At 36.1% G+C, this 13,077-nt stretch overlaps 1 protein-coding gene across 2 annotated transcripts in view; it reads right to left on the bottom strand.

The window, feature by feature from the left end:
• PTPN2 (protein tyrosine phosphatase non-receptor type 2) overlaps nucleotides 1–13,077 on the bottom strand; it is a 30,675-nt gene that overhangs the window by 8,114 nt on the left and 9,484 nt on the right. For both annotated transcript variants that reach the window (XM_059857723.1, XM_059857730.1), the window contains exons 3-7: nucleotides 12,067–12,167; nucleotides 11,338–11,436; nucleotides 10,044–10,181; nucleotides 3,020–3,229; nucleotides 1,551–1,709 (exon numbers count right to left, since the gene is read on the bottom strand). In XM_059857723.1, coding sequence (XP_059713706.1) covers nucleotides 1,551–1,709; nucleotides 3,020–3,229; nucleotides 10,044–10,181; nucleotides 11,338–11,436; nucleotides 12,067–12,167 — 707 coding nt within the window. The remainder of the gene's footprint in view (nucleotides 1–1,550; nucleotides 1,710–3,019; nucleotides 3,230–10,043; nucleotides 10,182–11,337; nucleotides 11,437–12,066; nucleotides 12,168–13,077) is intronic.

Here is a 13,077-nt window from a genome sequence, read left to right as displayed (position 1 = left end):
CTCAGAGAGTGATATAAAAAAACAGCTACTTATAAATGGACTGCTGGCAAAATGAGTTTTAACAATGAACGGACTCCTCCATTAAAAGTTAAAGTTGTGTTTGCACAGTTTACTGCCTTCCAAAATCAAGGAGACATCAGAGATGAACATTTGGCTATTGTTAAATAAGAGAGGCATTCAATAACTTCAGGCCCTCTTCAACACTAGCAGAGGGAAGTGAATACCTCTCACACTCTGAAGAGTCAGCCATTCCTTATGGAACAAAAATGACCTAGCTGACCTTGAAAGAGAAATATGCTTTTTTTGAGCACTGCCAATTCACTTTCTGCATATAGTGCCAAGGCCTCAAGAGAAAACCATCAGGACAAGTGCCTGGCACTGCAGGAAACACTGATTTAAGGAAGATCATCTGAACAATTGTAACAAGAAAACAAGAACAAATGAGAAGTGTGCCTTCCTAGGCATTCTCTTACTATGAATTACTAACACACTTGAACATGACAAGCAGTTTTCTGAGTTGACAAAGCTCCCTTGTATCCAGAAGTAAGAAATCCTGTGATCTAGATGGATAAGTGTTAGAACCAGAGCTGCTCACTTTGGAGCATGGCTTTTAAAAAAGGTGAAGAAGAAAAATATTACCAGACACAATACCATATTACACCAGAAACAGCTTCCACAAAATTAAGAGACTAAACTGCTGTTAGTATTAGGATGAATCATGAAGTCTTCTAGACATATGGCACAGGTATCGGACCAGTGGCACACTATCTACGTGTTGATTAGCAGTTGTGAAAAATTATTTCTTTATTTACACAGCAAGTCAAGAAGCATTTGTTAAGGGGAAGAATCAGACCACTACCGGTACCATAGAGAAAGGAAGTGTGTTTTAGCTTATCTGCCTATTCGTGATTTCAAGAAATCTACAAAATAAAAGAGCCCTAGCATATGAAAGCAAAATTGAATGTGTTTTGAAGCCTCTCCTGCCACTTCTCCCTCCCACCTAGGCCCAGCCACTTAACAAAGCTGTAAGCTGTTATGTCTGCAAACCTCACTGATAAAACAGTGTGATTTGGTAATCTCTTTGCACCCAAAATCATTATACTTGGCTAGATTGTACTAACTGTAACACAAATTTTAAAGGCTATGAAGAAACAAGGCAACTTTACAAAAAAATATTATCTGTAGCATCAGGCAACTTATCTGCTAGGAAAATAGCAAAGAAATTCTAAAACAGATCCTTGCTATCTTCAAAGTGATACTGGGCATTACCTTCCCTTTTTAGTATTGAAAATATCAATTGAACCATTTCTTTTCTTTAAATATTTGGACAAATTATTTTCATATTTTATCTAAGAGGGGAACATATGCACAGGGTTAAAAGTTTAGTTTGATAGAAGGCACTGAACAGATACCCTTTGATACCTAGTAGGCATCTACTGAAAAAGGTTAATCATGTAATCTCACAAAATTGCATCTTTTAAAATAATCTGGAGCTTATTTTTAACTACTGTTGCAATCTGCTATTCAAATACATGGAGCTAAACATTTACCTGAATAGTTGAATCCCCCATTATAAATTTTGCTCCTTCTATTACAGCCATATATGAAAATCTTAGTTGATCAGGAGTCTGAATAAGTCCCATTCGATATTTTCTCATATCCAGTAATACCTTCTTAATATCTACAGAAAATGGGTCTTTCTTCTCCATCTGTAAAGCAAGTTACATTGAAAGTGTCAATGGTATATAAAAATAATTACAAGTAAAAATTAGTCAAAAAATTAAATCTAATTTGTCCATATGATGCTTCTATTCTATATAAGGAAGATTAACATCTCAAATGATTTCTAATTTGTTTTTGAAGTAAAAATGCAAACCATCTAATGAAAACTTACTATGACCAAATCAAGGATCATGTATTAAACAAATAAATTAGTACCCTAACATTAAGTCTTAATTTTAAGACATATAGATATGCTCAATTTTATTCAGGCTCTTATTTGGACTTTGAAATAGGACTATAAGAATAAGAGCTGTAAAGTAGTATTTCCTACTGCTTCTGAATAGAACAGCAATTCAGACTGACTATGGCAGAAGTTTCCATATGTAAAGCAGAACTTCAAACCCAAGCAATGCACATGCTTGTCCCCACATTACATTCACAGGGTGTTTCTGAAATACATTTCCATCAAAATATACCCCTATGCTTTTCAAAATTCATAAAATCAAAGAAAAACTGAAGTAACCAGAAAATGTGTCTCTTGTAATTCAACTGAAATTCTATTTCAGTTAAACCTGTCCTTTTCACTATTACCAAGGACAAAGAGAAAACTTTGTGCCTGGACTTTCAAGTCCAAGAAAAAAATTTTTATTTACTTAAAATATTATTTAACATTCATGGCTCACTCATGTCATGAGCAATTACAGATGATAGGTTCACTATAAGCAAACAATCTACACATCCATGTGGCACTGGAACTGGATGCCAAGCCCCATTACCCAGAGGGCTACACAGCAGGGTAAATTCTGCACCACCCTTCATTACACACTGCAGGAGAATTAGGAGCATGCCTGAGTTCTCATCCTAGTTCAGATAAAACAACAATTTTCTGCATGCTTAAGGAAAGGGCTCTGGAGAAAAAGACTTACAGATTCAATCATCTCAACATATATTCACAAGCTTTTTTCATATGAAAAAAAACAACCAATCCTCAACCTTTTCTAAACACATCTTACATAAAAGGAAAAGAATGTTTACAATTTACTTTCCAGGAAGCTTAGAGAATATATAGTTGTCCTGGAGTACTTCAAGAGGAATTTGTAAATGCATTTCAAGAGGTGTGTTTTCGCCATCAAAATATGTGAAGAAAAAAAAAGCACGATGTCTTAATTTAAGTTTCCACTGGAATGTCATTAACTTCAATGTTTTTATAGCCTTCTGACCAAAAAGCCCATATTGGGAAGTTTGGCAGGGTGTCAGGACCAAGGGAAGGGGTGACAGAGAAAATGCAAACACTTACCAGAACAAGACATGTATCTACTAATGAAAATGTGCCGGAACGTCCTATTCCCGCACTGCAGTGAACTACTGCAGGTCCATGCTCGGGACTCAGTGAACCAGATTCTCTGACTTTAAACAGGAAGTTCAGGAATGAAGCTGGGGATTCAGGAACTCCAAAGTCTGGCCATGTAGTATAATGAAAATGAGAGATCACCCTGGACTCACCACTCTAAAAGTGAAAACAAATAAACACTAGAACTAGAAAGCATTCCTCTTTGGCTCAGTTAGTGCACATTCCCCCAGTCTCAATCAACAGCTCTTTTCTATTTCAAACCTCCCATTAAGACAAACAACCCAGTAACTTGCTTCAAGTTGGACGACAACCAACAGTGCACACTGAAGCAGTTTTATCTGAGTTGGTAATTTTCTCCTTTGCAATTATTACCCGCACGTGGGTTGTTTTTTTTTTCTTCTTCTTCTCAAACTTCCAATATTATGTTTGGTTTGCTTTACTACTTACTCCAAAATGTCTTTCTCTCTCTACCAATAATGCAGTTCAATGTCTGATGGCAGTTACTAGACAGCTAGAATTAACATGACTGAAAAAACCCATGTCAGCATTGTACACACTCTGCATTCTTGCTTCAAGCAAGTTTTAATGTCAAGAGGTATTACATCTCCTTTAGACTAACCACATTACTGAGAGGAGCAGGAAGCATTCCTTCCTGGAAAAGGCTATAAGACCCATACAGCAGGACATCTAGCAAGACTTCTGCTGGACATCTTTTATCTTTTCTAAGTAAAAAAGGAGGATTCCAAAATCATACAGATGCTTTAGAATCACTCTGTTAAGAGTTCCTCTCCTAACACAACCAACTAACTGCAAGTACTGAAATGACAGCAAGAGTATGTATATGAAATTTGGATCACATTTTTTGTTTTATGCTGTTAAATGCTGCTCTCCTTGCCATGGTCATTCTGAATTTAGCTCAGGAACTTCATAAGTGTTCAGATATTTTTTTAAATTTATTAATACAGCCATTTAATTTTTAATTAATTCAGCTATAATTTATTATTTCAGTTATTTAATTTTTCACATAGACTGACACCTACATAAACCTTGGCAAAGTTGGAACACAAAAGGATTTAAAATCAATGTATTCCACAAAAGCTATTCTTCTTCAGCAACAGTAAAATATAGCCATGAAATAAAATAAATTCTACTGTTCTTCATCTGCTCAATCTGTTTCTACTTCTTATGAGAGACAACTTATGAAATTCCTTTGTAAAACTAGAAGAATCCATTTCATGGTTTCCACAGTAACAAAAATAAGTCTCCCAACTTGTCTTTTGCCTTCAATGCCCAATACTGCAAGACTGCCAAAACTTTCACAGAAAACTGGATATTAACATGAATCCAGTCACTCTCAGATGCACAACTATCTTCCAGAAATATTGTGTCTTTTGGCTAGGTGCTCAACAAGGACAACAAAGTGTGATCTACAATATTGGGAAAACAAGTTTGCGTTAAGATTTCATAGGGGAAAAAAGGAGTATCAGGCCAAAAATTGTATAAATATACTGGGACTTCCCCTTGCCTGGAGCAAAGCATTAAAGAGTTTGCATTTGCCTTCCTACTGCTCTTCTGTACCTAGTTTTTCAAGTAGCAAGTTAACTCACAAATGAACTGAATGACCTGTTTGTTTAAAAATTATGAAGGAGGCACATTTTTCGTAAGAAATCTGTAAGTAACACTTAAGCAATTTCCTCCACTTCTAAGAAAAACAATTCATCACTTTAGAAACAAAACTAAAAAAAAAACTAGAGAGGTGAGCTAAATGCACATGCAAAGTAAAGGCTGAAGTTGTTTCTTGTGAATCTAGATGGTCTCTGTAGGTAGCAATTGATACTCCCTACTTCAACATTCTGAAAGAGCATTCCAGATGAAACCATCCCTTACACCTCAAGAAGGTATAAGTGCCTTTTTCTGTCACCTCAAAAAAGGTGACCTGTGGGGTTTGTTTGTGTGGGCTTTTGTTTGGTTGGGGGGGGTTCTTTTGTGTGGGGTTTTTTACCCCAATCCCATCCATAACAAGCACTGGCATCTTCTTCCTAAAGAAAAAGAACAAAGTATGGCTAAGTGTCACCCTACTTATACACTAATCTGAAATAGTTATTTGTAAAAGGCAAATGAAACAGTGCTGTTGTACATGTCACTCTGATCTAACCCACAGAACGACATTTTTCTTTCCTTGCTTGTATGAAGGCTTTATCCATCCCATGATTTTACCATCCCTTCAGCTCATTCTAGAAATACCTAGTCTCTTCGTCTCTCTACAAGAGTCCCATTGCGAGGCACTGGAACCAGCTGGTCATCTTTGAATTCGCAGTCTCTAATCCTACAGCCAAATCCCATTTGAGTATTTCAAACCTCCCACATTGCTCTCTTAAACAGAATGGCTCTTTCAAGTGGTGCTTGGCAGCCAAGCTGTACAGCTGAAACACTGCCTTTGTGAGGATCTGTACCACCCTTTCTTAAACAACTCCCAGTCACTGAGCCATGCAGCACTTACATGAAGTGACGTGGGACTGTTACGAGAAGAGGTCTGGCTTTTTGATTCACTATTGATGGACAAAAAGTCAAATTTAAATAACAACTAATTTAATTTGAAGTGTTACCAGGAAACTAGCTAATCTTTTCAAATAAAAACCCCTGGACTTCCAAGACTGAGGCAGCACTATAAAATTTTATATGTAATATACAAGGGATATGACATAGAAATATTATCTATTTCTGCATGGTAACTGAAAATCAGCTAGTTCTGTAGTAACCACAATGCAATTTTCCAAGATTTATTCCCTAGAGCTAGCTACCAAAAAAAAAAAAAAAAACCCACCACCAAAAAACACCCAAACAAAAAAAAAAACTTGAATGCTCATGGGACAAAACTTAAATGACTATTTTGGTTTTCAATTACTCAAACTGTGGAAGTTTTATGAACTACTGGGATAAGCTCTCCATAAATAATCAAGATAGCTAAACCTGATGAACTTGTAAAGCAGACACCAACCTAAACAGCTCTGCACTGACTGCTGGAAACATCAACAGTATAATCAAAGGACAAGCTCCAAGTTACAGAGATCCACAGGAGGACTTGAGCAGAAAAGGAATATCCCAGTGGATTAACTTCCAGCAAAACAAGCCTTGCCATAACCTTTTTACAGTGACTATCCAATCACTCAACACAAAAAGGAGCAAAAATCTTAAGAGTAACTTCAGTTTGTTCAGTCACATGAGAGTTTGAACATGAATAAAACACTACCAAAATGCTCAAAGGTTAAGTTGGTGCCTTCAGGGTCAAGTAAAACAGGGGATAACAAAACAATGCTGGTCTGTCAAGTTTCACACACTGCTTATAAACGCCATAATCAAAATGCTACTGAAATGGTCAAATATATGGATGTAAAATACCTACAACCATACAGTGGTTCCATATTTAATGAACACGCCTTAAGTTGATTAACAACTGATTTGATCATAAAAAATGAAAAGGCATCCTATAATGGCAGTATTCCATAAAATGAAATTCAAAATAATAAATCAATTTGAACCAGAGCCTCCTCTATTTGTTCATTCATGATGGACAAAATGTTTTCCAAAATTTAAATAAAAATGGCCTTGAGGACAAGGGGGCCAAATAATCATCAGAAACATCCTGGTTCATCCACAGGATCACGAGTTAGGGCCGCTAAGCAGCCTTGCATTACCTTAATCTGACAGTCAAAGCCACACAGAAGCTTGGTACTAAGTTGAAAATCCATTTTACTAATGGGTTTTGCTATTGTGGAGGACTCAAGATTACACTAGAGATTTATTAATGGTCCTCACTCTAAAGTACCACACCACCAGTGTCACACCAAATTTAGTTCATTTGTCCTAGTCCTTTCTCCACCAAGTACTTTCTTCACAAACCTCTCCTTCTACTGCTGTATTCTTACTTCCAAAAACCCAGTCTGAGATACATTCAGAAAGGTTCCTTCTGCAGTATCAAATTCCACTGCTCCATTTCCTCATCCAAGCAATCCCTGGTTTCCCTGAAGATCTGATGCTTATTTGCCCTTGCACAGCTTGTCTGAATTCCTCTGTACCTGCGCAGTAGTTTTGCATATAAACAATCATTATGTGTCACACTGTATCCTTCTCAGAACATCTGGGTTGCCACATCAGAAACTACTGAGAACAAAGTTTTCTTTCTCCGAAGACCAATACAAAAAGCTGTGACATTAAGGAATAAAAAAGCTAAATGCAACAATAAAGAATAATATAAATAATATAAAGAATAATATAAAAATACATATAATAAAAAAACACAAGGTGGAGTCTTTCCCAAGTTAGATGTCAATACCTAACAATTCTTCTGCAGCATTTTACAAAGGTAATTTTATAGATTTAATAGGCTCTCCTACACCTCGCTATCATTTCTCCAATAAGCCAGGAGACTTTGCTTCAAACCACAGCCATTCAACAGCTTCACTCATAAATTGTTATAAAATTTTAACATGAGCACATTATCTTCCTTCTCCCTTTATTTTCCAAGAAGCACTGGTTGGTGGAAGCCTTCAAATAAGTCTCTATTAAGGGACAGTTCTTCTACCTGAGCTATTACAGTAGAAAGCAGCACTCAACTTTCAGAAAAGCTGACAACTGACACACCAAACCCATGGAAGATACAAAATGAACCATGGTGGAAAAGCAGCTTCAAATAACTATATACCTATATTCTAAAACACAGATTGGGTCAGGCAAAAAAGTAAATAAATTCTAAAATGATCATCAGCAAAACAAAGAACATAAGACATCTTTTCAAAACTTTTGGGAAGATACCAATAAACACCATTTTCTCTCTGTTTTCTCTGTGCTAGCCCCAAGAACAGAATTTTCCTAGAACGGATATAAAAGAAAAAAAATCAAACCAAGAAATACCTCCATACAATCCTGAAAAAGAACAGCCCCAAATCCCATCTGTATTTCTAAGTAATCTTTAACAAGCAACAAAACCAACCAACTAAATATTCATAGATTGTTTCATTGGTAACAACATAAACAAAATATGGGTATATGAAGAGTAAAGTGTTTATGTCTTCAAGAGATTTGCTGCAATAAGACAAACTTAATTGAGCTCAGAATGCTTGCATTATAAAGACAACTTTGGTTCTCTCTGTTTTCAAGGAAATACTAAGCTTCAAGTATTCTGGGCATTCAGAGTATATTTTGTTCATGATTCATCCTATATTCCAGGCATTGAGTGGCTAAATGTCTTACACTCTGCCTCCACCAAAGGCCCCTGCAGAGTAACTTACATAAACACAGTTAAGCTCACATTTCAAGTTACTGTGAATAGTCAGTTCCCACAAGTTATATGGTATAATTATCAAATTCTTACAAAAGGCTGCATATAACATTGACAGTGTTAGACTACAAACTATGCAGCTTTTTTTGCTTGAGTAACCAAGTATGTTCTGCTCCTTCTACAAAAATTGTGTGTTGGGAGTTAATATTCATGAAGCCTTACCAGAGTGCTAGAGATATAAAATAAAAATTAATTACAGAAAGATTGGTATTTGTGAAACTGATTTATATGACTGTCCTGGTTTGCAGTCTTAAACCAGGACAATGACATACAAGAAACTGCACTGCTGGTCCAAAACAAACCCAGAAATTTAAGTGCTCAATAGCTCCAACTCAAAAGTCTACTGAAGTATACATTGTGCTGTTCCCTGAGGCATTTCTGCATTTTCCAGTTAATGTTATGTTCAAACATACACATGTAAAGAAAACTGCATCCTTTGAAAATAAGAAGTTCAAAGGTAAGGGCCAACATCAGCCAAACAATTCTATGAAGAAGCCTTTTTGGTAGTTAGGAAATTTTGCCTCAGCTTTCCAAAAGGCAGAGTTGTTCTTTTTCAGGCACTAGCTAGCCAGCATTATTCATCTTTCTTTTGCCTTTGCTTATCAATAAACAAACTACTAAAGAGAAAATCTTCAGGTCAGCTTTATATCATAAAGCTCTTTTAACAAGGAGAAGACCAAGCAACAACATGCCAAGTTTTATCATGTTGATGTCATGAGGGAGGTTAAGAATTAACAAATATTATCTCAGAATACCATCAACAGTTACTATAAATTCAAATATTTGGGAACAAATATATCAATAGCTGTATAAAACAACAAGCAGAACATCTTCAAGCTTTCCTTTCCCAAGTTTGCTGACAAAGACAACCTTGAAAACTTGCCATACTAGCACTTTCAATTAAAATAAGGCAAGATTTATAGGAAGAGAGAATATCTTACACAACATAGCTGGAAGAAACAGACAAGCTCTTCAATCCTGTCTTCCACTCTGAAACAGAAGCAGTAAATTCCAACCCAAGCACAGGCCAGAAACAATTATTTTGAGCTTAACTTGGTTAAATAGTCAAAGTGCTTAATTTTTAAAGAGAAAATATGGTTGGTCCTCTGGAGCAAATGAAGAGGTGGAGCAAGAGGAGATAAAGTTAACGACCTACTTTAGGTAGCTAACTAAATGGTGGTAATCACTCCTCCCCCCAAAGACTTAGGATAGCTGGACTACATTACATAGAAAACTCAAGTTCCAGTACAAAATCAGTAATTACTCAGTCAGGTATCTGATATTCAAAGGAAATCAGAATTTTCCACTCTTGTGCTCCTCCCTTAAGTTAATTCTTACAGCTTCTCTTAGAATCACCATTACCATCATTTAGAATTCAGCATGTTAAGGTACTGCGAAATGGAAAACATAAGTATACAAATGCCAAAGATGTTATCTCTCCTAATGTATAGACTGAGGTCCAAATCACACCTGCTTATTTCCACACAAACATCTTCAACATTCTCAGAAGCAAAGTGCATTAAAATTTCCAGTGTAAAAGCTCACTCAAACCTGAAGTGACATCATGCTAAGTTGTTCTCGTGACACACTTAAGCCCATGAAAAGAAGGGGTACAGACTGAGAAACGCTTACGTTGATATTTTCTAATTGCAGTAGATGCACTGTGTAATAGGATTTGACGTCTTCAGACACTAGTCTCACACGGAAGCCTGTTTCATTGAATGTCATAACATCATCTTTTTTTGTTGGCCAGTATTGTGCACACTTCACCTAGTGGATTTTTTTTTTAAGAGAAAGAAAAAAGAAGGGAAAAGAAAAAAAGAAAAACCTTGTTAAATATCCTGGTATCTTAGGCTTTGAATGTGCAGATTCTGAGTTCACATTGTTCAATACAGTAGACTTAATTACCTGCTCCCACTTTGAGGAATTCCTGAAGTCCATAATGTTTACAGCTAAGTTACTACAACTGTTTCAATGGCTATTATGCATTCCAGTTTTATGTGTTTACGCTTTCTTCCATCACATGGCTAATGAGCTTTGAGATACATCTTAAGCCTTCCCTCTCCCCCCTCCAGTTCTCTACAAGGAACTGAGATCTCTGCTTAGCTATTTCAACATTTCCCCCCTCTGTTTCTGACTTGCACACCTGCACATTTACAGAATTCATCTATCACACCCAGTTCTACCCAGGCTTGCTGAATACTGGAAGGTTCTAGTTAAACAAAAGAATGAACTAACAAACCAAGGCAAAACTATTCTTTGTCTTGTATTCCTCTTGCTCTGCACTCAAACCTTCTGTAGGAAAATTTTTGTACAAGAAAATAGGTCACTTTTTAACAGACCAGTCAAATTTTTTTCACAAACCTGCAATGAATAAAAACATAAACCTCAAATGACATGCATTTATAACAAAAATCTGCAATGCTTTTAGGCACCGTAGCAGAAAAACTACATCACAACAGAAGATTTCTGTATTCTGCACATATGCCAATGGTACTGAAGAATCAAAAATAACTAGATAAATTCAACAGCTCTTGGGCAGCAGTCTGCCTTCATTGTTACAGCTAACATCTCTATATAACAGATACACTAGTCAATTACATTTAGAAGAATCAATCTAAAGATACTTTTTTTCCCACCTCCCATTTTGTCCTAGGAACATCTTACACTGCCTCTACTCTTCACCAGTTCTATCTGTACATCCTTTCTCAGAATGCTACTTTCACCATTACCTCTGGATGTACATTTGTTAGATGCTATTTTCACCAAACTGAACTGTATGTCTTAGCTCCCACACTTCACTGTCATATTAAATACACATTATACTGCACACCAGTAAGAACATCTGTTAATTCTTCTAATGTAACAACCAAACATTGCTCAACTGTGTGGCTTATTTTACAACTTTAGGCCTAATGTCACTTACCGATTCTTTTTCAACAATCCTGTTCAACATGACAACTGCTTTGGTTTGTTGTTGCCATACCATTAGCCAAAAATGACAACATGTGTTAGGTAGTGGACCCTGTGTAGTAAAAAATACAAAAACAAGCATGAGAATGTAGAGGCAAAGCAGTGTTTGAGCACAATTAGTAGTTCACTGTGGGAAACAGGAAGGAGTCTTCCCCCTAAGTTTAAACAAATTATTAATAGAATTATAGAAATGGCAAGCAAGAAAGTAGCCACAGATCATTCTAGGACTTCAAAAGGCTGAGTTTTTTTAAGGAAAAAAATACCAAACAAAACCAAACAACAAAACAGTAAGAACTCAGGGAACGGTTATTTTGGTTTAAGCATCACTACTATTGCGCTGTTAGAAGAAAAGCTACTGCAGGCATGCTCAGAAGGTACAAGATGGCTTAAGGGGGTCAAAGTATGGTTGCAACATATTTACAAAAGAACTGAAGAAAAGTGCAAGAAGTATTTGAGAAGCTTCATATACAGTAAATTACTGATACTTCAATATCCCCTTTAGCTTTTCTTAAAAGATAATCTGTTAGCAACTACATCACACTTAGATATTGTACTTCATGTAATAACGAGATACTTTTAATTCACGGAGAGAAGAAACAATTCAAATACAAATTACAACTGTACAAATCCCTCTCCCCTAGATTCTCAATTCCTGTAGTAACCCAGTAACTGTACTGCTTACCTGTGTTAAAATATAATATCTCTGGGCTTCTTCTATGACCACTAGGCTGGCATTGATATAATCATTCTCGGTGTTCTGGAGTTTTACACGACTGTGATCATCTAAAATTCAAAGAAAATTAAGAATTAATGATGCATTCATTTCGATGAATACTCTCTAACAGGCAAGTTTAGGTTTAGTCCTAGTCTACAAGCAACTAGAACTAAATTCTGATGTATGACCCAAACAGCAAAACACAAATAAGAGAAACTAATGTCTCACATAACTTTGATAACTGTCCCATTCTCCCATCGGCATTTCATCAGAGTAATTTCAAGCAGCTATTAACAGAAGCTGCTCAGAAAACTGGAATACCTATTTTTCTTTAAAAAAACCCAAGCAAACAAAATAACACTCCCACACAAGCCTAAAGGTCCTCACAGTCATCCCTCAACAGTTACATTTCCTTAATACAACAGCACCACAACTCACACAAGCCAACACTGTCCTATCACACCAGATTACTCCACAGCACTAAGCTCATTATTTCCTAAATTCCAAGATTTTTGGTGAAGTTTCAAAGGTTGGTGTAGAAATAAAGTTAAGCTCACACAGCTAAAAAAACCACAGGAAAATCTACTTGCAGTAATTCAAGCCAGGCTTGAATTTGATCAATTTCATTTTCCCTGTAAGCTATTGTCTAATATTATACAACATAAAAATACTAAAAAGGCACATGCAAAACCAAAACAAATTAAATGAAGCCTAATCTAACAACATGGCTTCATCTCAAAATTACACAAGCAAGACTGACTATTCCCCTTTTAATGGCAGAGGCAAGCAAAGCACTCTGTTTAAAATTCTACCATTAAAATGAGAAAGATTATCATACTGTCAAACTAAAAAACTGCATAATAAAAAGTCACTGTGGTTGTTTCTAGAACCTTTTAGTATGTGATTAATGAACCTCTAGGAGGTTTATGAACTTCTAGGAAACATTTAGGTAATCAGACTTGTCTGCAGTAAGTAATC

The sequence above is a fragment of the Haemorhous mexicanus genome, chromosome 1, assembly GCF_027477595.1.
Source record: "Haemorhous mexicanus isolate bHaeMex1 chromosome 1, bHaeMex1.pri, whole genome shotgun sequence".
In the NCBI taxonomy this organism is placed as follows: domain Eukaryota; kingdom Metazoa; phylum Chordata; class Aves; order Passeriformes; family Fringillidae; genus Haemorhous; species Haemorhous mexicanus.
The sequence above is the reverse complement of the archived record's forward strand: the minus strand, read 5'-3'. Positions and strand labels throughout refer to the sequence as shown.